Source organism: Adiantum capillus-veneris, chromosome 23, assembly GCF_014529385.1.
Source record: "Adiantum capillus-veneris isolate H3 chromosome 23, ASM1452938v2, whole genome shotgun sequence".
Classification (NCBI taxonomy): Eukaryota; Viridiplantae; Streptophyta; class Polypodiopsida; order Polypodiales; family Pteridaceae; genus Adiantum; species Adiantum capillus-veneris.
The window spans coordinates 94,315,232-94,340,921 of NC_140953.1; the positions used below are offsets into that span (position 1 = coordinate 94,315,232).

Sequence of the window (25,690 nt, forward strand, 5' to 3'; positions counted from 1 at the left end):
CTGTAAACGTGAAAAGAGCATGATCTACTGCTACCCCAATAGGCATGGGTCCGACTGTAAAGTCCTGTATAGAGGGTATGTGACTGTGCTGAGCCAAACATAATCCACTATGTTTAGCCCCATGTCTATGAAAAAAACAAGTGAATCCACTCAAACTGGAAATCTCTAGAGGCCATTCAAGATGGCCAGTCCATGTGCAGTCCTCAACAGATATCCCCCATATCTAGTGTGCTCTTCATCCTGCGAACACCTGGCCAATCCTAAATCACTGACATCCAATTCTCTCAACATTTCCTCTGAGGTATCGTAGAAAGCTGTCTGAGACTGGCTCGTCCTGGCATTAAAGTCTCCCAAAAGAATGACATCTCCGTCCCTAGAGAGAGAGAGAGGATCGACGCCATACTGGGACTCGAAAATTTGAGGAAAGCAATTAGTTGCAGTTTGATTAAGTTGACTAATTGCTTTCCTCAGATTTTCTGGTCCCAGTATGGTGTTGATTCTCTCTCTCTCTCTCTCTCTCTCTCTCTCTCTCTCTCTCTCTCTCTCTCTCTCTCTCTCTCTCTCTCTCTCTCTCTCTCTCTCTCTCGCGGACGTTAATACCAAATCAAATCAAATCTCTCTCTAGGGATGGAGATGTCATTCTTTTGGTTAAATTGAGCTTGAAAATATGAACTCATACTACCAATGGGAAACTAGACTTGTTGGTCTACTGCGTTAGGAGAAACTACTATCTTCCCTCTGCTTCCTTTTGGAGAATTTCCACTCGGAGACTCAAAAATAGACTGACCAAAAGCGTCAAGTAAGGTATTGGAACACGCCAAAAGTTTCCTTATCTGATAATCTGTTAACACATTTCCATCTTCTCAATCTCGAGAAGAATGAACCTACCTGGAGAGAAGTTTAGGTGTCTATGGTGCTCATAGTGCTGTCTTTAAAATTTTGTGTGAGAGGACAGAGAAACATCTCGTACCTTGGCTCATGGGCCATATCCAAATCATGGACCATTCATCGCAATTGAGCATCTAACCCTTTGTCAAAAGGGTAGGAAGAAAAAGAAAATTTTCATCTTGTTGAATCGGCTAACCATGGAGAGAAACTACTTTACCAATCATTGGCCATATCCAAATCATGGACCATTCATCGCAATTAAGCATCTAACCCTTTGTCAAAAGGATAGGAAGAAAAAGAAAATTTCCATCTTGTTGAATTGGCTAACCATGGAGAGAAACTAGTTTTTCCAACTTTCGTATCTCAAGCATCCAAAGATGCCTTACACTTGCAAACATAATAGCTCATGCTCATGTGTGCCGATACCATTGCACAAACTTGTGTCACTTCTGGGGCTTGCCTATGGAGAATCATATGCTTCAACCATCATGAACTGCTCTCATTAGAGAGGCTCAGATCTACAGGACATATCCCTCTATTCTCATATCTGAATATAATTTCACTCCAGAGACTATGGAGCCCATCACGAAAAGAAGAAGACTCTTCTTTGATGGAGTAGCCCCAGACTCCTCCACATCCTGAAGGATGCACTGCAACACAATCTTAGACTCAAAAGCAGACCCAATCTTTGTGGTGGAACCTTCAATTCTATGTGCCGGACTTTACATTTGCTGCTTCTGCTAATGTTCTCCAATTCCTTGGCATCAATACATTCAAAGTAGCACCATTTTACAAAGACACCCCTTACGTACAGCTTAGACTCAAAAGCAGACCCAATCTTTGTGGTGGAACCTTCAATTCTATGTGCAGGACTTTACATTTGCTGCTTCTGCTAATGTTCTCCAATTCCTTGGCATCCATACATTCAAAAGTAGCACCATTTTACAAAGACACCCTTACATACCTTTCACAAACATTCTATAAAAACAGATACCAATCAGCCACAAAGAAACTTACAGAAACAACAAAAGTGACTTAATCTTGTTGGGAACCCAGTTCTAAAACAAATTACCCACTAGTTCATATTTCTTGGTTGATTCTTCAATAGGGACATGTTTTTCTGAGATGGTTTGAGGAGATAGCTTGAGTAAGCTATCAATGTACATGAGAACGTCAGTGGCACAGAACATAAGAGCTTCCAGTCGTTTTGATGGTCCTTGAAAAGCGACCTGAGACAATGAAGTAAAGTTTATTAAAACCTAAAGGTGACAAACTAAACCAATCCGTAATTATTTTGTGAAACACAAGTTATATAATTACTCCTCCAAAAGAGGAAGCCAGCCATCCCTAGAGTCCCAATTAAGCCTACAGTCACCATGCCCACCTGTATTTACCATGTTGGCTAGCTAGCATGGCAGCCAAGTCGACTTATCGACATTTCATCTATAAAGCTCACAGCATTTGACTCTTTAAACACTAACGCTGGCAACAAATTGAGTCAAAATGCACCTCACATGGCATAAACAAGTCCCTACCATGCAAACACTCGCTTGAGGCTTAAAAATAATTGACCATGTGGCACCCATCTTTGACCCTTAGGGATTTAAACTATCGCCATTCAGACACTCCCTTGAAGATATAATAGCACTGAGAGTACACTTCTAATTCGCACTAGTGTGCTAAATTCTTTATAGATTACTTGTAGAGATTGCCGTGCAGCTGCAGAAACCTCCCTCACAGGATCAAACTGAGACACCCACCACGCACCCATAAGCATTCGTAAATGTGGAGCAAGCCCTCTTCTGCAAGCAAAGAAAAGGAAAACCAGCTTTAAATAAAAAGGATAAAATGGGGTGAAGAAGAACTATAAGTGCCTTGATAAAAGGACAAAAGAACCTAAAAACCCTAAAAATGGTGATTACATAATTTTAGATTGGCTAGAGAAAACATCCTTATAAAACATGTGCATGACAAATAAATGCATCAAATACCAAGCGACTGCAAATCACACATGGAGAACAAAACATAGGTGTCCTAGATCCACTATAATAGACGTTACAGGCCTATGCGATGCGTATAAACATGCCTATGCATCTATAGGAGGCTTCGCGAGAGAGAGAGGGATCAGTGAGGAGGAGGAGAGAATTTTAACGGTGTAGGAAACTATCTCAAGAGATCTCAAAGATCTATCCGACAAGTCTTCAACTCAAGTCCTGTTATTCAAGAGGGAAATGGCACATCTTTCCAGCAAAGAATGGCTGGATAGTTTGAGAAAGGTGGTGCTATTAAGCCTATTTTCGTTGTGTACCGCTACTTTCCCTTCTATTTAGGACTAAACCCTCTTTCCAAGGAGGATGTGTGAAGCTGGGGATCAGCTCTTTCAGACCTTTCTTCCCACTTTCAGTTGTGGCTGATTTCTAAGGCACAAACATGAGAATCCCTTTTAACTCCCCTAGTGGCATCTGAGTGCTTGAAGTTTCGTAAGCCTTTTAGCATTTTATGAGCCCAATATTGCCATTCCCACCAGAATCTTTAGTCGTCCTGTCACTCTACCCTAGAAATAGAAATTGGCATATTGAGCGTTGAACTTGAGCTTTAACTGCATGGTACCATACTGTGCACAATCAAAATATATGTTAATGCTTGAAAATCATTTATGAAATATCAAACTTAATGTTCAGTGATACCGACCATAAATCTCGGGAAGCTTTTGACTCAAAAGAATTGGTTCCTGAGCAAATTGATTGATAGAGAGAAATGCCATTGTATTCTCCGAAAGGGTGGGAATTTCTAAACTAGTAAACTCTCCAAGCCATTCTCTGATGAAGAAGCAAGAATGGATCTCATCCACATGAGGCCACCATACGCCTTTAAGGTAGAACCAGAGAATGAAATGTAAAAAGTTGCCAGAACAGAGCCCGCCCGTCAAAAAGGCCAAGCTTGAAGGGAGCGAACAATGAGAAAGGTTACATAACAAAGAATAATGTGGCAGTTTTTAATGAACAAGCAGAAAACCCTATCAGACAGCAAAAAGTTTAATGCTTTTGTGCAAAAAAACATATGAGGTCCTGATCAAGAGCATTCTCACCCAACAGAAACTGCAATGGCAGACATTGCATTGTGAGTACACTCTCTAACTTGCTGGTTTTCATCTTGGACCAGTTTCTTGTATTCAAAAATCTGCCAGGAGCACATTTTTCACTTGTAAATACTCAAACTCTCTGAGACAGATTGAGTGAACATGCGAAATGAGCTTCAGATATGAAGAAATGTACATGCTTGTGTTTAGAGGAAGTCAAAAGAGTACCCAATTTGGAAGCAGTTGGCACAACTCAGTTGCAGGGCGTTCTCTGAAAAATGTGATCAAAGCTTTCAATGCCTTCACCTTCATTCATGTCAGAAGACGTTCAGAGTTACAAATTAGTTTCACTGTAAATACAAAAACATACAAGAACTTGAAGACATACAATAAAAATAAGCAGCATGAATGTTATCACACAATGAACTGAGCAGGCCATACCCTCGTGGTAAAATCCTTTTTTGATAGCCTGCGAAGGTGAATTGCAGCCTCACCATCCACATCCTGTAACAAAACTTACAGCAGTTTAGCTATATTAGTCCATCATATTCACCAAAGCACAAGGTAAACCAGCATGGTCTTACGGATCCAGCTAGATAATTGGAACGTGTGACAGAGAAGCGATCAAATCTGCACAAATTAGGCAGAGTTTCTATCTATGAAAGAGAATCTTTGGGTAGCTCAGAACATGCATATTCTTCTTGAAAGCTGAAACAGCAGTATAATGACCAGCCCATCAAGTCATTGGACTCACTGGCTAAAAACAATTATTCTATTTGAAGATAGCTGCACAAAGTTAAATCACTGAATTCATGTACACAACTATTGGCTTGCTCATAAGCTTTTTCAATACTCAAACATACAAGCATAAAAGAGTTGTGATCAGACCAGTAGATAGAGTTTGAAATTGACATCTTTATTATGTAATTTAATTTTCATACTTGATGTACTTAGCTTTGATCTGCTATGTTCAATTTATATATTCAAGTCTGCCTTGATGCCTAACATGAACTCTGTAGCAACACTAGCCGTGTGCATTAAAAACTGCAACCATGTTGCAGCCGTTTATCATAAAATATTTCAAACAGGAAACTAGATTAATGTAGCTCAGCATGACTAAGAACCAAAAAGAAAAGCTGTTCATACTAGTGTCCAATCTCCTTACCCATGGCTGGTCATTGTCCTGAGAATCAGGACCATCCACACGTGAACTTCCAACATAACCCCCAAATCCAACTGCAATTGCCCTAGAGCTTTGCAGCAATGAAGCAGCTGCACTGGTAACAAAAGGTTACGGTAGGTCAGTAGTGTTGCAGTTTGTACAACTTCAATAAATGATGTGAAGCGCTTAAATGTTAAATTGTGCACTATGAGCAGTCAAACATCTTCCAAACCAGACACACCCACATACACATTACACGCAATCAGGTAATGGGCCTTCTCGATCATATTGCGGGGCGCTATTTACACACATGGGTGTGCACATCACACACAACACAAAAGAAAAAAAAAGACAACAACATATCCGTGTAAAAGCCTTTCCATGTTTGGCAAGCATTTCTTCAAAACATATCTTTTCAGCCTCAGTCAAATTGTCCTTGCAACCAACCTTTAACTCCTTCAAGGACTTGTGCGTAAACTCATGCCCAATCTTGCTCGGGTCGCCAAGACTAGGCTGTTAAGTAGCTTGCTCCATCTTAGTCTTTGTCAAAGGCTTATACCAACAACTTGAGCATTTCCAAAATCCTCAATGACCGTACATTTCTATGGAACACACTTTCACAACCTCATTTCCAACACACAAATCGCAATCCACTAAAGACTTCAAGTCTTGCATAGTATCCATAATGAAAACACATCAAACACATGTATAATGCATTCATCATCTTCTAAGAAACCACTGTTACTCAGACCTTTTTGTACACTATTTACATGTTGTCGTTCACCCCACTTCAAGTGCTCACACTTTGTAAAAGAGATAGATCCATAGTTTGTCAATCCTACAAAACCTATAGAAAACACTCCTTTGCATATACATCGTGCAAAAACTTTTCTCGTCTTGTACCATTGCAATCCCGCTCTACAATGGTACACGGCCAAAATCCCTAATATCCCTAAAGTCCTTGAATTCTTTGTTTGTCTTTGGCAAAGGTTACTCTCTAAGAGTGTCACGGTTCGTTTCATGGTCCACATAAACAGTAAGGAATTGGACCGCACACTTCACATCCCTACTCCTTATCCTAGCATAAGTTGATCCATCGTCCATCACCTTTGTTTCCATATGAGTAGCTGTGATGTACGGCTACTCAAGGATAAGAGGATATGTAGAGATCTCCTGTACAAAGAGTTATTTGTTGCACGAATCATCCATCCATCATTTTGTTAAGAGTACATCTTCATGTCAGGTGGCAGCTCCAGTATCTCCGAGGAGCAGATCAGGGAGTGAGGGTTGTTTTGTGGCTATGCCCGGCCGTATTTGAGGTAGATGTACTTGCCTTTGGCGGTGCACTTCATTGTGATGCCCACCCCGTAGGCTGGCATGAGGCGCGACCCCCGTTCCTAGGGCTTCCCGGGGTCAGTGTCTCGAGTATTTTGCAGTCATGCTACTAAATATGTGTCCCAAGTCACTTTTAGTGAGATTACATATTTATTAGCCTTTTTTAGCCATTTATGGGGTCGTGGGGTTTTTTGGGCTCTCACTGTCTCCCTAGCATTTTCTCTCCCTAGCGTTTCCAATTTGTTGCTCACCCTCTCTCTAGCGTTTTTCTGCAGGCACATCGATCTCCACTTGCTGACGTTTCTGCAGTTTGATCTCACTCTCAGCCTCTAGCGCTCTTGTAATAAACTTGGATACTCCAAGTCAAGATTCTACAGCGACACAGAAGAGATTCACTTCAAAACAGTTCACATTTCACACTTGAGTCGACACGGCCCGGCGTAGTTTCGTGCCTAGACATATTGGCCCCAAAGACTGGCGCCCCTATCGGTATTTCTTTTTGTATTAATCTGTGTTCAAAGTACAAGAGAGTGGGTAGGTGCTCACTCTCAAACTCTACGTCCATATGCTCTGAGAAGCGAGGGCCTAACCACATATTTATTGGTTACAAGGGATGCCCAAAAGCAGAGCCCCAAAAGCTGTCGACTTTGAAAGCTTGTAAAAATAAAGCAACTGAGCCAAAAGCTTCAAAATAAGCCAGCGTAGGATTTCAGCCAACCAATCCGTACGGAAAGCCACATCAACACTGTCAGCGTGAAACGCAATGCAAAAAGCTGGATTTTCGTACGACCTGTCAGTGGATTTGGCGCCGCAAAATCCAGAACTGTCTGCCACATGTCATGCCGGCCAGTCGGGGTGTATCCGGGTCTGCTGCCACTCAGTGAGTGTGCCCAGGAGCATGCCCCGTCACCCATTTGTGACATACCCCCCTCTTGAAAGCATCGTTATCGCCCTCGATTACGCCTGCAAAACAGACAAAAGCCATAAACTGTCTTAGGAAACACTACTGTTAGTACCGACGCACTAGGAACAACACATCTAGCACATGTACCAATCGACAGTCACTCACAGGACATCACTTGACATCACAGGACATCACATGACAAATCACATTCAAAAATCCATTCCAAATCTCAGATCATGATTAATCGGCAACGTATTTAGCAATCGCATCTAGATCCAATCGGGACCTCACAGATGCCCGATTAACTAATCCATATTGCAATCATGTCTATAGAGATTTATGAATGTTGCTGTCATTTCGTCTATCAGTTCCTGCACTTAAACAAGTCAAGTACAAATCAATCAGTATCATTTTCATTATCGGGAATTCCAGTTCATAAAGTCATTCAGCAGAATACTGTCAGCTCAGCAGTATCCATGAAACCCAAAGGGACATCAATGACAATATCAAAATATCGGGGCAATCTGTCGACAAAGGAGCGGAGTGACTCTCCTCTTGTGCATACCCGCTGCACTAGATTCGCCCATGCTGAAATCAGGATTCTATTGGAGCAGACTATGCTAAACCAAATGCTTCAAGGTAAAGTTTCACAATCTGAGGAGTGTCTGCTAGGTCCTCCTCCTCCATCCACTTCGCATCCAATGGGGGATAGTTCTTGAAATTAACCAAGAACCGCCTCATCATTATACCTTTAATCTTTCTATCTTTATGTACCAGCATCTATTCTGGAACGAGTATCTCCTCGCTTTCCTCCACTTCGGGTTGCTCATCTGGCTCCCCATCATCGGGCACATCGCCTTTAAAAGGCTTCAAGAGACTCACATGAAAAGCATTAAGAATTCTCCAAGTATCCGGCAGCTTCAATCTAAAGGAGACATCATTTACCTTTTCTTTTATCTGAAAAGGTCCATAGCATCTCATGCTAAGCTTTGGAAAAAGCTGCTCCTTTCCCTTTTTCTTTCTCAGGCGTGCCTTCTCAAAACATAAGAACACCCAATCGTCTTCCTTTAATTTCAAATCGCGACAATGTCGATCTGCTGCCTTCTTGTGTCTTTCCTAAGATTTCTATAAAGCCTCCCGGACCTTGGCAAAAGCAATGTCCAAGTCCCTCGTGTACTGGTCGGCTTCAAAAATCTTATCTTTCGTGCTTAGGAAACGTGGAACCTTCGTAGCACCTTCAATAATCTCAAATGGCGCCTTCCCCGTCGAAGAGTGAATCGTGTTATTGTAGGTAAATTCTGAAACCGGCTTGTACTTTCAAAAAGGGCGGTAGACCTTAGACTTAAACCTTATTTGCTTTCACCCATTTAATTCGTCGCCCACTTAACGTGTACTTTCAAGACACAACAAAGGGGAAAGGGATACAGGCTACTACATTGCACCTGTATGAGAAGACCAACACCAGATTGGCCCCTAACTTAGGCACCCCTTTCGGTATTTCTTTATTGTTTAAAAGAGGGAATAAACGTTGTGGTTCCCTACAAGCTGCCCCGCACAAGCTTGGCTGAATTTCAACTGTTCCGGCCCGATTTCGGCAACATAACTGTACTAGGACCCTTCAGTATTCCCACGCATTGAATGACTTTCCCGACGCATACAGGCACTTTGCAAAACCTGGCGAGAATCTGCAGCACGCTGAATTCTCTGTTTTCAGCCCCGAAAATGCGCCAGATCACCTGTACAACGGTCCCCTCGCGTACCCGAACCTCCTGGGGGTATTAGGGACCGTTTAGGGCCAAAACCCTAAACCTGCAAAAATACACAGCAGGCTGCAATTTACTGTTTCGGGCTCCGTTTCGCGTGCCGATCGCATCCGTAGCAAGTCCTCGAGCTCCCGCACCTGTAGGGCTACTTGCCCTTTGAATCGGACGAGATTTCTGGCGTGAAAGCTCTCCGAATTCACCTGTACCTGCGGGGGATTAGCCGCTAGCTAATCCAGTACCTGTGCAAGAGGCTCTTGCCTCGGCAATCGCGCATGAACCCACACAACTGTACATTGGTCAATTGAAAAGCCCACTAGAGGGGCATAACATACTGTCATAGGGGAGAGAGAGGGCAGTGCGTAGCGTGCAGGGCATCACTCCTGGCACCGCACTATACATAAGAGGGAAAGGAAGCACTCCATAGCTCTTAACCTGTGACAAAATCTGCAAATGAGCCCCTCTCCCCTTCAAATTCAACGCCACCTTCTCTTGCATGAGGAAACTGCACAGAAATGTGTGACTTGGCACGTTTACAAGTCATTTCCCGTTTCGGGGTTGCCGCCTAAAAATCTCCTGACCGGTTGCCCATTTGACTTCGCGGCAGAGTTGTAAAATGTTCCCCCAGTCATACCAGAGGTAATGACGCGGACACATTTCAGGTCCCAAAATAGCAGTTCCCTAAATTTTAGGAGATGTTGCCATTGTATCTTTCTAACCCTCTTTGTACACTGCGGCCACATCAAAACTGAAATGTAGCTAAGTAGCAAAGGATTCCACTTTGGCTAGTCAATGACCCCACTTTGGCTAACCATAGTCCTTGTCCAACCTTAGTGCTCTCTTGTCCTCAGGCCTGGACTCCCTCTGAACAGTTCCACACTAGCTATGCAATGCAAGGCAGTTAGATTTCCCGAGGGGTGCTTCCAAAAAGTGAGAATGAATAAATAATAAGAAAGAAATCAACAAAAAGGATAGATAGTAGTCACACGCCGGTGACATACCCCCCTCTTGAAATCTCAAAGGTCCTCGTTTGCATCTATGTTGTACATGCTCAGAGTCAACACTGATGTATTCAACACCTGTCGACACATGTACGACACATACATGCTCATTGTCAACCCTGGTGTATTCAACACCTCGTCAACACATGTATTGCCTACGTGTGAACCTTGTCCCAATGACATAGTGGTAGCTTCGCACTCTGTCATTGCTTTGAGTCACTAACTTTCCAATGACAAAATGGTAGCTAGACATTTTGCCACTGTCTTATAGTACACGTTGGGCCCAGTAACACTTTCGAGCATACCCAAACCGACAGTTTAAGAATGCAGTTACACATGTACCCTTTAATAGAAGCAATTATTGTATCCTTGACAAACTGACAAGAAATACTCACTTCTATAGCACTAACCAAACTTTTGGACATTCCATAAGAGCAATTGCCAAACTGACAATCTGTACAGCTCTAACATTCATGTAACAGGTATTTCATTTGAGCTCACTTTAAATACCATGTACATCATTTGTTTCAGAAGCCATTGTCACACTGACAATCCATGTAGCTTTGAAACTCAAGGGGTCAAGGTAGGTTGCAAATCGAAGGCTTCAAGGTAAAGTGATAACACAGTTGGTGACTCTGCAAGTTCACCTTCTTCCATCCACTTAGCATCCATTGGTGGATAGTTTCTGAACTTTACCAAGTAACGCCTAGCAACCTTGCCTTTCACTTTTCTTTCTTTATGTGCAAGAATCTGTTCCAGGACCAAGATCTCGTCAAGTTCCTCAACTTCCGGCTGGTCTTCAGCTGGCATATCCTCTGGCACATCACCCACATAGGGTCTGAGAAGACTCACATGAAACGCATTGTGAATCTTCCAACTGTCAGGCAATTTCAGCCTATATGCAACATCACTGATTATGTCGCATACTTGAAAAGGCCCATAGTAACGCATGTTGAGCTTTGGAAACAGTCTTTCCTTGCCCTTCATCTTCTTTAACCTTGCCTTTTCAAAGCGTAGAAGCACCCAATCACCAAGTGAAAATACCACTTCACGACGGTGACGATCAGCTGCTTTCTTTTGCTTTGCCTGAGTCTTTTCCAAGGCCACTTTGACTTTCTTGTACATTTCATCCATGTCTTGAACATACTTATCTGCTTGAAATATCTTGTCCTTTGTATGCAGTATGGGAGGAACTTTCTTGCCACCTTCAACTATCTCAAAAGGTGCCTTGCCAGTTGATGAATACACTGTCTTATTGTATGCATACTCCACCAATGGCAAATACTGCTCCCACTTTCCTTTATGTTCTGACACGTAGCACTTTAGCAGATGTAGGACACTAGAATTTGCCTCTTCTGACTGCCCCTCTGTTTGAGGATGAAATGACGAAGAGAATTTGAGCCTTGTGCCCATATTCTCAAACAAGCCTCTCTAGAACAAACTTGTCATGCGTGGATCACGGTCGCTAACAATCAACTGTGGCATGCCATGATACTTGAAAATATTGCTCATAAACAAGCGTGCCATATGATCTGGTTTTATCTTCTTCCTGACAGGAATAAAATGAGCCTGCTTGTTGAATCTGCAAATGATGGTCCAAATACCATCGTTTCCTGTCTGCGTTCTCGGAAGATCAAAGATAAAATCCATAGCAATACTTTCCCACGGTTTATTTGGAATAGGTAGTGGTTGCAATAACCCTGGTGCCTTTTGCCTGTCAAACTTGACCTTCTTGCAAATTAGGCATTCTCGCACAAAGGCATCCACATCTCTTCTCAATGTAGGCCAATAGAAGAATGTATGTCTCAACCGCTTTAACTGTAGCATCGATACCACGATGCCCTACATACAGTGGGACATGACTCTCTTCCATAACTTTGCGTCGCAATGGCTTTGTGACACACAATCTGCCATGCATCATCGTGAACCCATCTTTGAGAAGATAGTGTTCATGACGTTGTCCATCCATTAGCTGCTCAAAGACCCTTGCAAAATCTTCATCATTTGTATACTATTCCCTCATATCATCAAGTTCATGATGATAAGGAATTGACACAGCTGAAATTTGTGGCTTCCTTGACAAGGCATCAGCCACAACATTCTTCTTGCCTTCCACATGCACAATCTGAAAGTGGAACATGGACAAGATATTTGCCCATCGCATATGCTTCTCAGATAACTTTGCCTGTGTCAAGAAGTATCGCAAGGTCTGATGGTCCGTTTTGACAACAAAGTCTGCACCTAGCAGGTAGTGTTTCCAACTTAAGAGCGCATGAATCACGGCCTGCAGTTCTTTTTCATAGACTTGCATAGTCTTTTCTGGCCCTTGCAAGATTCTACTCTCATAGGCTACTACCCTACCATCTTGCATTAGCACTGCACCAATGCTACTACCACAGGCGTCACACAGGACCACAAATGACTTCCTAAGATCTGGCAACACAATGACTGGATCTGAAGTCATCTTTTCCTTTAAGAGATTAAAAGCTGAAATCTCTTTCTGTGTCCATCTAAAGGTGACTGCCTTCTTTTGAAGAGCATGTAAAGGTGAAGCAATCTCAGTGAAATTTCGGATAAACCTTCTGTAATAGGAGCATAGTCCCAAGAAACTTCGGACATCATGCACAGTCTTTCAAAATCTGGCCATGACTTGATCGCTTCAACTTTTGCAGGATCCATTCTGACACCATCCTTTGAGACAATGTGTCCCAGAAAGTGAATCTCTTCCAGAAAAAATTCACTTTTCTTTGCATTGATGAGCAACCTATGACTACGTAGCTGTTTAAACACAATGGCCAAGTGATGCCTATGCTCCTCTTCATTCTTTGAGTAGACTATCATGTCATCAAAGAATGTACCAACAAACTGCTGGTGTTGACGAAAAATTCTGTCCATCATCCTATTGAACGTAGCAGGAGCATTTGTGAGACCAAAGGGCATCACTAAAAACTCATAAAGGCCAAACGTCGTTCTAAAAGCAGTCTTGTGCACATCCTCTGATCTAATGCGGATCTGATGGTACCCACTCTTTAGATCTATCCTGCTAAACATAGCTGCTCCTTCTAATTTGTCCAGAATATCATCAATTCTAGGTATAGGGAACCTATTCTTGATGGTATTCTTGTTCAGTGCACAGTAGTCGATGCACATACGCCATGAGCCATCCTTTTTCTGCACCAACAACACTGGAGAATAGAATGGGGATGAACTGGGCTGAATCAGCCCCTTTTCTAACAGCTCCTGTACTTGGTCCATTATCTCTTTCTGTTGAGCCGCACTAACCCTGTACGGAGGCTTATTTGGTGGGCTACTGCTTGGCACTAAATCTATCGCATGGTCCTCGGGTCTCTGGCCGTAATTGAAACGGTAATGAATCGGAAAAACAGTCACTATACTGTTGTAAAAACATTGACCTTTCTTTATCTAGCACAGATAAATTTGATTCATCACAATCTGACACTTCACGTGCAAAAACCAAGTACGCAGAAAGATGCTTTTTCATTACAGAAGTAATAGCAAAAGCTGATATAGTGGGAATAGACTCCCCTTTAAGCTTTACATCCAGAATGTGAGTCTTTCCCCTGCTCTGTACAGTGATCTTTTTGTTGTAGGCATCCATGATTCCCTGTACACGAAATAACCAAGGAATACCTAACAACACATCACATCCGTCCAGTGGCATGATGTAAAACTCTTCAGCATCTACATAGGACTGGATATGTAGGCGCAACTTTCCAATGATGGGTGTCACAGCCTCTGTATGGCCAAGACATGCAAACCTGCCTCTGTTGTATACCCCATCTCTTCAGGTCTGATTCCCAACTTTGAAGCCAATTCTGGGGAAATGAAGTTGGCTTGGCACCTGGATCAAAGAAGATAAGCACTGTTTGATCCCTGACCTTTCCCCATGCTCTGCAAAGCTCACTTGCAACTGAATTTGTCTTGTCGCCCACCATATCTGGCACTAGACCAGCCATGGGCTTCTTTCCTTTCTTGTTCTCCTTGTCCTCAGAATCAGCTGGCCTTTTCTTTGTAGGACAATTGTAAGCAATGTGGCCAGGCTGCTCACAGATGAAGCATTTGTTCTCTGACCTCAGGAACTTCTTTTGCTCTTCCGACTTGCAAGGAAAACGTCTTCTCCATTTCTTTGTTGGTCCCTTTTCTGATTCAGCCGTAGCTTTGCCTTTCCCTACATTGGCGGGCTCCTGAGTCCCTTTAGGAACCTCATTGGGAACATGCTTCTTCGCTGAATTTTTCTTGGCTGATCCTTCCTTGACGCCCGTATTGAATTCACAATCTTCTCCCTTGAGCAAACCATTGCCAGTGTTTGCTACCTCAATGAGCTACGTCAAAGTAGTGACTTTGGTCTTCGTGCAGTACTTTCTCAATCCTTTGGGTAGGCCACAACAGTATTTTTCAATCTGTTCTGTCAATGGCACAAACCTATAGGAAGTTACTGGAAGTAGAGCTTTCCAAAACTTCCGATTGTAGTCATCGAGATTCTTGCAAGTGGCAGCATTAAGCTGGTGCCATTCTGTCATGACATCTGCTTCAAAGTCATCAAATAACCATGCTGCTGCAAAAATCTGCTTGAAGTAAATCCATGTGGACGGAGCTTGCCCTTGCAGCAATAAAGTTGTCCACCATTGTCCCGCATTCCCTGTCAAGAAAGTGGCTGCCTTGCGGACCTTTGAAGCCTCTGTAAAGTTTCCCCCTGCATAGGCCTTGTCAAATTGTTGGAGGAATGAGAGAGCCTTCTTCCTGTCATCAAACCCTGTAAAGGTCGTGAATGTCACACCTTTGCCACCTTCTTTGTACGGAGTTGGCCTCTCCAGCGACGTTAAATTGTCATATGGAAGTGACTGAAACATGGGAACAATGTTAGGGTTCATTTGTGTTCCCTGACCGCAATTAAGTTGACCTGGAAATGCCATATTTGGCTGCTGATTTGTAATTCCAACCATACCAAAATTTGCTTGTGGCATCCCAAATTGGCCCTGAGTGCTTTGAAACCTTTGTAGCATGCCCGTGACACCATACATGGGGTTAGGCATCATTGTTTGAGCACCCCCAAACACTGTTCCTGGCGTGTAAAATTGATTTCCAAGTGCATGACCAGCCATGCTCTGGAATACCGATCCACCTCCAAAATAGCCTGTAGGTTGCTTCCCTACCCATTAGAACCAGCTATAGGCTGCTCAAAGGTGGCGGGCTGCAATGGTACAGCTTGAAAGACTGGCATTTCAGCCACCTGTTCTTGCACCTTAGGCACAGGTTATGGAGACTGCATGTTCTCCGTCAAGTATACAGGAGTTTCCATTGACTGTGCAGTAAGAATCACCTGTGCTCGAGCCTTAACAGGCTTTTGAATATGATCCAGTGACCCAACTTGCTGAGACGAAAGAGGAGGTTGCAGAAAGGCTAAAAACCTCGGGTTCTGCATTACTTGTGTGAACATAGCCACAGCAGTAGCCAACTGGGTCCTGAATATATCATCATCCGTCTGTGGTGGTCTTGAGGACTCACCCACTTCATGTGTCTGTTGACCCTGTGAGGAGGAAACCTCTTCAGCCACATCATCTGGTCTGTCAGCCATAATTGCAATTTTCTGTGTCTGGTCTATGATCCCCTGAGTCTTCAAGCCCAAAATGACCAAGGCTCACTTCTATGGGAAAAAGTGATTTAATCCCGGCGATGGAACCATGAAACCGGCCTGTACTTTCAAAAATGGCGGTACACCTTAGACTTAAACCTTATTTGCTTTCACCCATTTAATTTGTCGCCCACTCTACCTGTACTTTCAAGACACAACAAAGGGGAAAGGGATACAGGCTGCTAGATTGCACCTGTATGAGAAGACCGACACCAGATTGGCCCCTAACTTAGGCGCCCCTTTCGGTATTTCTTTATTGTTTAAAAGAGGGAATAAACGTTGTGGTTCCCTACAAGCTGCCCCGCACAAGCTTGGCTGAATTTCAACTGTTCCGGCCCGATTTCAGCAACATAACTGTACTAGGACCCTTCACAATCAGTATTCCCACGCATTGAATGACTTTCCCGACGCATACGGGCACTTTGCAAAACCTGGCGAGAATCTGCAGCACGCTGAATTCTCTATTTTCAGCCCCGAAAATGCGCCGGATCACCTGTACAACGGTCCCCTCGCGTCCCTGAACCTCCTGGGGTATTAGGGACCGTTTAGGGCCAAAACCCTAAACCTGCAAAAATACACAGCAGGCTGTAATTTACTGTTTCGGGCTCCTTTTCGCGTGCCGATCGCATCCGTAGCAAGTCCTCGAGCTCCCGCACCTGTAGGGCTACTTGCCCTTTGAATCGGACAAGATTTCTTGCATGAAACCTCTCCGAATTCACCTGTACCTGCGGGGGATTAGCCGCTAGCTAATCCAGTACCTGTGCAAGAGGCTCTTGTCTCGGCAATCGCGCATGAACCCACACAACTGTACATTGGTCAATTGAAAAGCCCACTAGAGGGGCATAACATACTGTCATAGGGGAGAGAGAGGGCAGTGCGTAGCGTGCAGGGCATCACTCCTGGCACCGCACTATACATAAGAGGGAAAGGAAGCACTCCATAGCTCTTAACCTGTGACAAAATCTGCAAATGAGACCCTCTCCCCTTCAAATTCAGCGCCACCTTCTCTTGCATGAGGAAACTGCACAGAAATATGCGACTTGGTACATCTACAAGTCATTTCCCGTTTCGGGGTTGCCGCCTAAAAATCTCCTGACCGGTTGCCCAGTTGACTTCGCGGCAGAGTTGTAAAATGTTCCCCTAGTCATACCAGAGGTAATGACGCGGACACATTTTCAGGTCCCAAAATAGCAATTCCCTAAATTTTAGGAGGTGTTGCCATTGTATCTTTCTAACCCTCTTTGTACACTGCGGCCACATCAAAACTGAAATGTAGCTAAGTAGCAAAGGATTCCACTTTGGCTAGTCAATGACCCCACTTTGGCTAACCATAGTCCTTGTCCAACCTTAGTGCTCTCTTGCCCTCAGGCCTGGACTCCCTCTGAACAATTCCACACTAGCTATGCAATGCAGGGCAGTTAGATTTCCGGAGGGGTGCTTCTAAAAAGTGAAAATGAATAAATAATAAGAAAGAAATCAACAAAAAGGATAGATAGTAGTCACACGCTGGTGACAAATTCCACCAAAGGTAAAAACTTTTCCCATTGAATGTTTTGATCCGAAATGTAAGACTTCAATAAATACAGTACGACTGAATTTGCAATCTCAGATTGCCCATCTGTCTGCGGGTAGAAAGATGACGAGAATTGCAACCGTGTGCCAATGTTCTCCCAAATAGCTTTCCAAAACAAACTCGTGAATCGGGGATCTTTGTCAGAGCAATTGTCTCAGGCATGCCATGTAATCTGAATATCTGGGCAATGAACAGTCTCGCTAAATAATCCGGCTTGACTGTTTTCTTCACTGGAATGAAATGAGCTTGCTTGCTAAATCTCTCAATAACAATCCAGATACCATCGTACCCACTCTGTCTTCGGGAGATCAAAAATGAAATCCATAGCAATACTTTCCTAGGGGCGGGTGGGAATGCGTAAAGGCTGTAACAATCCATGTGCTTTATGCCTTTCAAACTTGACTTTCTGGCATACCAAGCAACTGCGTACAAAATCGTCCACGTCCTTCTTGAGTCTCGTCCAAAAGAAGTATCGCTCCACACCCTTCAAGGTGGTATCAATGCCACGGTGACCCGTAAATGGTGGACAGTGGCATTCGGTTAGAACCTTTTCCCTCAACCGCTGTGTAACGCACATCATCATTTTCTTCGTCAAGTAACTATCCTGAATGGAATATCCCGCTACTACCTCCCCATTCTGTATTCGACTGAATACATCTGCAAAATTTGAATATGTGGCGTACTGATCTACCATGTCCTCGAAGCTTCTATGATGTATCGCGGAAATAGCCAAGACCAACGGCTTCCGGGACAAAGCATCTGCCACCAAGTTCTACTGTCCCTGCACATGGACAATCTGGCCAAGTTCTACTGTCTCTGCACATGGACAATCTGGAAGTGAAACGGTGACAAAATGTTAGCCCACCACATCTGCTTTTCCGATAGCTGCTTCTGTGACAAGCAGTAGCGTAAACTCTGATGATCTCTGAAGACCGTAAAATCGGTCCGAGTAGGTAATGTCGCCACTGAGTAAGAGCATGGATAACCGCCAAAAGCTCTTTCTCATATATCTGTGTTGTCAATTCCCACCTTGAAAACAATCCGCTCTCATAGGCAATGACATGGCCTTCTTGCATTAAGACTGCACCCAGACTACGACCACAAGCATCACAATATACTTCGAATGACTTCTGCAAATCCGACAAAGTCAAAACCGGTCCCGTAGTCAATTTCTCTTTCAATGTCTGAAAGGCAGTCACCTCTGTGGGTCCCCACAAGAAAGGGACTCCTTTTTGTGTCAAGATATGCATAGGGGAAGCAACCTCTCTAAACTTTCTAATGAACCACCGGTAGTAAGAACATAAGCCCAAGAAGCTTCTAACTTCATGGACATTCTTCAAATCGGGCCAATCACGTATAGTCTCAATCTTGGCGGGATCCCTCTGCACTCCCGCTGCTGAGACGATGTGTCCCAAAAAGTGTATCTCTGATAAGAAAAATTCATTTTAGTGCTACATGTGAGACAGTGTGGATTTGGAGGCTGCTTTTGGAGATGGGCTTTCTACAACAGACGACCATTATGTACTCAGACAACCAGAGTTGTATTGGCATTACAAGGAACCCGGTGTTTCACGCCCGGACCAAGCATATATAGATTCAATACCATTTTGTTCGTGAGAAGACCAAGGATAGCTCTATCCGACTAGAGTACATCCCGACTTCGCATAGCCCTGCTGATATCTTCACCAAACCTCTTCCATAGGCGACATTATCCTCTCATGCCAACTCCCTTGGACTGCTTCCACGTCCAGGAGCTAAGAGGAGATGTTAAGAGTTCATCTTCCTGTCCGGTGGTAGCTCCGATATCTCCCACGTGCAATCAGGGAGCGGGGGCTTTTTTGTGGCTGTGCCCGGTCGTATTTGATGTAGACGTTCCTGTCTTCAGTGGTGCATTTCATTGTGATGTCCACCTCGTAGGTTGGCATGAGGCGGGACCCCTGTTCCTAGGTTTTCCCGGGGTCAATGTCTCGAGTATTGTGCAGTCATGCTACTAAATATCTGTCCCAGGTCACTTTTAGTGAATTTACATATTTATTAGCCTTGTTTAGCCATTTATGGGATCGTGGGGTTTCCAGGCTGAGTAGGGCAAACTTGTCTTATATAGGCAATCCCCCCACTTGTACCATTTGGCATGTTGTTCTAAGCAGATTGCCAGCGTTTTAAGCTCTCATTGTCTCCCTAGCATTTTCTCTCTCTAGCATTTCCAGTTTGCTACTCACCCCCTCTCTAGCGTTTTCTACAGGCACATCGATCTCCACTTGCTAGCGTTTTTGCACTTCGATCTCACTCTCAGCATCTAGCGCTCCCTCTCCCTAGTGGCCTACGCACCTTCGTGGTGTAGCAACACACTCGGTGAAATCTGGTGCATGTTCGGTGGGCGGTACGCGCTAGTGTCTTGACAGCAAGGAGATCCATTGCGTGTCACGTGACACATCCTACCCTATGTGTCCGTGGACAAGCTACAGCATGATCAGGGTTCAGTCAGTCCAATCAGTCTAGATAGAAGTGATCTGGCACTTTTGTGAGTCTATTCGTAGACCATGCATGCCCAGTCACTTGGCATAGATGCATATCCTTTGGTTGCACACAGCATGATAATCACAATCCATTAGAATCAGTTAGGGGAATTTTCGAGTACATTTAGCCTATTTTTCCTATTTTTGACATTTTTCACTTATTATTTTTAAGTGACTTCCCAACAAAAGTAGGTAGGGCAATTTTGCTAAGTTTGTATATAAGCAAACCCAAGTTAGCACTCAATGGGAGAAGAGGTAGCAGGAGCTCCCCGCTCAATAGGCATCTTCTCAACACGAACCATCAAGAACCTCTACACCCTAGCATTTTTTGGTCATACCTTCACACTCAGCCCTAGCGTTTTTGCAGATCGCTAGCACCTCCCCCTGACCTGGCGTTTCCAGTTTACCACCATCGCCAGCACTTCCCAGATTTGCCTAGTGTTTTTGCTAACAATTCCCAGATCTGCCAGCGTTTTCATTTTCAGCCTGAAGTGAAGAGTTTGCAGCACTGTTTTCAGCATTCCATACAGCAGCAGATTCAGCCCTAAAGACTTGCAGAGTATCGGCATTTTCAGCCTTCAAAAACGCAGCCAAAACAGTCATTTTCAGCCACCGAAATCAGTCCCAGATTTTCAGCGTTTTTATGGACAGCAGATAGAAGGCCGCAGATTTCAGCCCTAAACTCGTCGTCGTCATCACCGTCGTCGTCACCGACATAGTCTCATGTTGCATCAGTCCATTGCATCGTCATTGTACCACTTTGTGCGATCAATAAGTAGACCACTCTCGCCGTGGCGAAAGTGGGGCCTTCGGAGGAGGGTTTTACAACGTCTCTGGTGTTGTATCTCTCTTCTCTCTATCTCTCAGTCTCATTCACTTGCACGCACAGTGTCCATTCGCTTTGTTTGTGATCATAGCACTTTCCATTAAGAACAGAAGGATCTCCCTTCTATAAGAACTAAAAGGAACCTTGAGCACAGTTCGGAGCACTCATCTTGAGCAAAGCGCAAACAATCATTCCGCTGCACCTAACATTGGTATCAGAGCTTTGTTGGGTTAAAGGCCTAAATAACCCCTTTTTGTACATTTTTATACTTTGTTCAGGTTCATATTGAACCTGGACACATTTTTTAAAGGTCACTTGTCATAAAAGTGGGAAAACCCAAAACTCACTTATTGAGTTTTCCCCAAAAACGTGAGCTCTCTCTCTCTCCCTCTTCTTCTGCTAGCGCTTCCTCTCCTGCTGCTCTTCGCCTCCCCCCTCTGCACACACACTGCACTTCCTCGCGCGCTCTTTCACTTGCACACACCGCCGCGCGCTCATCAACTGGTATCAGAGCCCGATTAGGGTTTGCCCCCAAACCTGCAAACGCTGAATTTCAGCCAAGAAGGTCAACTTTATCGCGAAATTTTGCAATTTCGTCGCCAAAGGACTCGTCCTCGGACACCAGAGAGCTCCCGGCAACCCAAATTGACCTAAAACAGGCTGAAATTAGGTCAAAAACAGGAAATTACAGGTTATGACAGCGAAAATACAGGTTTTGCAAATGATGTATTAAGGTGTGGAAATACTTTTGCTAAGTCCCCGCTACCCGAAAACCCTGAAATTGTTGAAAAACAAGCCCTAAAACAGGTGTTTTAAGCAAATTTCAGATTTACGCAGGTTTTTGCAAGTGTTTTTATGGTGCGATTACATTCGGGAAAGTGCAAATTGATGCAATCTACGCACATTTGACAAATTTTGTCGATGTATGACCATTTGTGGCTCAATTTCATGCAATTTTGATGCTACAATACAAGCAAAATGGTATGCCGGTTATGTCTTTTTCTAATCGTGTTTTGTAGCTAGGTACCCACTTACGCAAGTCGGATGATGAACGCAAAGATGCATTCCTTTATGGATTGGACAAGTATATCAAATACGATGTTGAGGTGCTCGATCCAATCGATCTCAACAAGGCGGTAGTGATTGCTGTCGCACAGGAGATGAAGCACAACAAGGGAAAGCCTAAGGAGAACAAGACTTCCACAAGTACCTCGCAGACTTCTCAAAACCCTCAGAACGGTAAGAACGTAAGACTGGTAAGAATGGTAACTCTTCTAACCAATATTCCAACAGTCTCTCAGAAAAGAATTCTTCCAATGAATCTAAGGGTAAGGCTAACACAATTGCTAAACCTAAGCTAACTCCAGATGAAAAGGTAGCACACGGAAGAGCAAAGCACTTATTCTAAGGAAGGTCGTTGTTTTCATTGTCACATTAAGAGTCACATAAAAAGAACTTGTCCTAAACTTGAATCTAAAGAATCCACAGAACCCACTTCCTCTGTCAATGCAATTACTGATAACACGAGTGTGCCCCAAGTTTCTCATGACCCTCCCATTGATGATTCTCTCATTAAATGTTATGGTCGTACGTCGGGGCCGCGTTTTGTCACATTGTTTGACCCAGGTATGCATGATGTAATCAGTCCCTCTCTTGTTGAGAGAGCCCGCCTCGAAGTTAGTCCAAGATCTCCTATGGAGGTCTCTGGCTTTCTTCCCGACATGGACGCTCTCATCACGAAGGAGTGTCTTGATGTGTTGTTTGCAATTCAACAAGCTGCCTTCACTAGAAGATTTGTTGTTTCTCCTCTCTCAGGATGTGATGATTTTGGGCATTCCATGGTTTCGTGATAATAACCCTCTCATTGATTTTGAGGCTAACACTTTCACTCTCAATGCCAAAAGTGCTTCTCCCATCGTCATTCATGGAGCAGGCATTGTTCATTCTCCCTCTCTCATTGCTAATATGCAAGACAATATTGAAAGGATTCGGGAAAAGGAGACTCTCTCAGTCTCTTCTTCTCACAAGCCTGACACAGGATTTAAATGATGATGATAAGCATGATGATTTAAATGACAAGCATGATGATTTGCATGATCAAGATGTGATTTCTCACAAGCATGATAATTTGCATGAAGATGATGTAATTGTTCACAAGGATGATGTGTTAGTTGATGCTTTTTCTAGCGAAGCTAACCTCGTTGCAGATTCGATCAATCACGAAGGATCGATCTTGGCTCTCGAGCCTAGGTCCAAAGAACCCTCACAGGAAGTATTATGTGTTCACATGATTGATACGCACGCATTGTTCGAACATTTCATTCGTGATCGTTTTCTGTATTTTAATCAGCATCGTTATGTGATCCCTTTTCCTAAGCATGACATTTTGTATGTTGAGCACGTTTCTCTCATGGATGAGCACAAATATATGCGGATTTTTCATGAAAAGCTGAAAGGTATGTATGTAAGGAAGTCACATTCCATGTCTCTTCCTTGGCATGACACATTCGTAGAACGAGCACATGAAAGTATGAGCACCAAGCATGGGCATTTCCGTTGTGAATTGCCACAATTGATTGCTCTAGATCAAAAGAGAGAGATTCGGTCTCATTGTTTGCATGTGTTTGATGAACGGGTTGTCACTCCGTCTCTATGTTCATCTACATTGCACACACAGTCTTTAGCGAAGACAATATTTTTTCCACTCACTTTACATGGAATGGGTATGTTCATGGTTTTGTGTTGGAAATGGTTTCAAGAATTTTCAGCCATGGAGATTCTTGAAGAAGGAAGAAGCACGACTCTAGACGAAGTTGGAGCATCGAAAGAGCCACAAAAGACTTTGTGTCGCTTTCGGCGCGGCCCAAACAAGAAGGCATTGCAGACCTTTATGAAGTTCAAGTACCGCACGACCCACACATCAGAGTGGGCCGGCGAAGAGTCCCTTCCAGGATTCCGGATCCTATTGGCGATCTCCCTCGACGCCATACAGTTCGGTACCAGTACCTCACTTTGAAAAGGAGGGAATGAAACGTGACACATCCAACCCTATGTGTCCGTGGACAAGCTACAGCATGATCAGGGTTCAGTCAGTCCAGTCAGTCTAGATTAGAAGTGATCTAGCACTTTTGTGAGTCTATTCCTAGACCGTGCATGCCCAGTCACTTAGCATAGATGCATATTCTCTGGTTGCACACAGCATGATCATCACAATTCCCATCAGAATCAGTTAGGGGAATTTTCCAGTGCATTTAGCCTATTTTCCCTATTTTTGACATTTTTCACTTATTATTTTTAAGTGACTTCCCAACAAAAGTAGGTAGGGCAATTTTGCTAAGTTTGTATATAAGCAAACCCAAGTTAGCACTCAATGGGAGAAGAGGCAGCAAGAGCTCCCCGCTCAACGGGCATCTTCTCAGCAGGAACCATCAAGAACCTCTACACCCTAGTGTTTTTGGTCATACCTTCAGCTCCCACACTCAGCCCTAGCATTTTTGCAGATCGCTAGCACCTCCCCCTGACCTGGTGTTTCCAGTTTACAACCATCGCCAGCACTTCCCAGATTTGCCTAGCGTTTTTGCTAACGATTCCCAGATCTGCCAGCGTTTTAATTTTCAGCCTGAAGTGAAGAGTTTGCAGCGGCATTTTCAGCATTCCATAAAGCAGCAGATTCAGCCCTAAAGACTTGCAGAGTATCGGCATTTTCAGCCTTCAAAAACGCAGCCAAAACAGTCATTTTCAGCCACCAAAATCAGTCCCAGATTTTCAGCGTTTTTATGGACAGCAGATAGAAGGCCGCAGATTTCAGCCCTAAAGTCGTTGTCGTCATCACCGTCGTCGTCACCGACATAGTCTCATGTTGCATCAGTCCATTGCATCGTCATTGTGCCACTTTGTGCAATCAATAAGTAGACCACTCTCACCGACGAGAGTGGGGCCTTCGGAGGAGGGTTTTACAACGTCTCTGGTGTCGTATCTCTCTTCTCTCTATCTCTCAGTCTCATTCACTTGCACGCACAGTGTCCATTCACTTTGTTTGTGATCATAGCACTTTCCATTAAGAATGGAAGGCTCTCCCTTCCATAAGAACTAAAAGGAACCTTGAGCACAGTTCGGAGCACTCATCTTGAGCAAAGCGCAAACAATCATTCCGTTGCACCTAACATTGCGATAGATACCAAATCTATTGGCTACCTGTCACAGAGAGGTGTCTTGATCGCGGTTGCAGACGAGTCTCATTGGATTCACCTTCTTTCTGTTGCACCTTCTACATGTTTATATATATTGGCCATTTGCCTTTTTGATATAGACTCTTTGACATGAGGTTAATCTCTGACCCATGATCTATCAATGCAATGTATAGCTCTTCTAAGTCTACTACTTTTACCAGGGTCTCAGTAGTGGCTCTTGTCCAATGACTCTTAAGAATAATAACTCTTGTGAGTGGTCTCAACTTCATCGTCATCATCCAAGAAGCAAGCCTGTTTTACTCCTCCTATAGACTTGTAACATTCCAACAACGTTTTCATTATTTTTCTTACATAAACCTGTACACCTTGTGCACTTAAAGTTTCTCCTTCATCATGTACATGAATAGCCTAAGTAAGAGACTCCCACTTTCTCTTGATAATGTCAATGATTTCTTCATGGAACTCCCGCTTTGCTATGCCATGGACCTCACCCAAGGTAAATTCAACCTTACTGTTCAAAATCCTCTCTTCCAAAACCTTTTTGCGATCTATCGCTACCTCTATATTAGATTGGAGTTTGTGAGTTGGACTCTTTACTTCACATTTTGTTGTTTCCTTCTTCTTTTCTTTAGAAGCTTCCTACATATGCAATTCAGGTATAGGCATCTCTTGTGGAGAAGCTGATCTAGGAGGCATTGTGTCGTTTCTTCCTCCACTCCTCGTGGCCCCTTTTTAAAGTCCTCTATCCCCATTCTCACGCCTTCGTTTTTCTTCAACGATGGCCTCATTGGCTTGACATTCGA

The 25,690-nt window shown here is 43.7% G+C and overlaps 1 protein-coding gene across 2 annotated transcripts in view; it reads right to left on the reverse strand.

Moving 5' to 3' along the window:
• The window catches only part of LOC147428194 (HEAT/U-box domain-containing protein), a 132,997-nt gene that overhangs the window by 85,202 nt on the left and 22,105 nt on the right, over window positions 1-25,690 (reverse strand). The window contains exons 2-8 of one of the 2 annotated variants that reach the window (XM_086497745.1): window positions 5,133-5,239; window positions 4,552-4,597; window positions 4,409-4,471; window positions 4,196-4,273; window positions 3,977-4,068; window positions 2,588-2,690; window positions 1,965-2,117 (exon numbers count right to left, since the gene is read on the reverse strand). In XM_086497745.1, coding sequence (XP_086353871.1) covers window positions 1,965-2,117; window positions 2,588-2,690; window positions 3,977-4,068; window positions 4,196-4,273; window positions 4,409-4,471; window positions 4,552-4,597; window positions 5,133-5,188 — 591 coding nt within the window. In that variant the 5' untranslated portion in view covers window positions 5,189-5,239. Of the gene's footprint in view, window positions 1-1,964; window positions 2,118-2,587; window positions 2,691-3,976; window positions 4,069-4,195; window positions 4,274-4,408; window positions 4,472-4,551; window positions 4,598-5,132; window positions 5,245-25,690 lie in introns of both variants that reach the window. The other variant, XM_086497744.1, reaches the window with a different exon arrangement.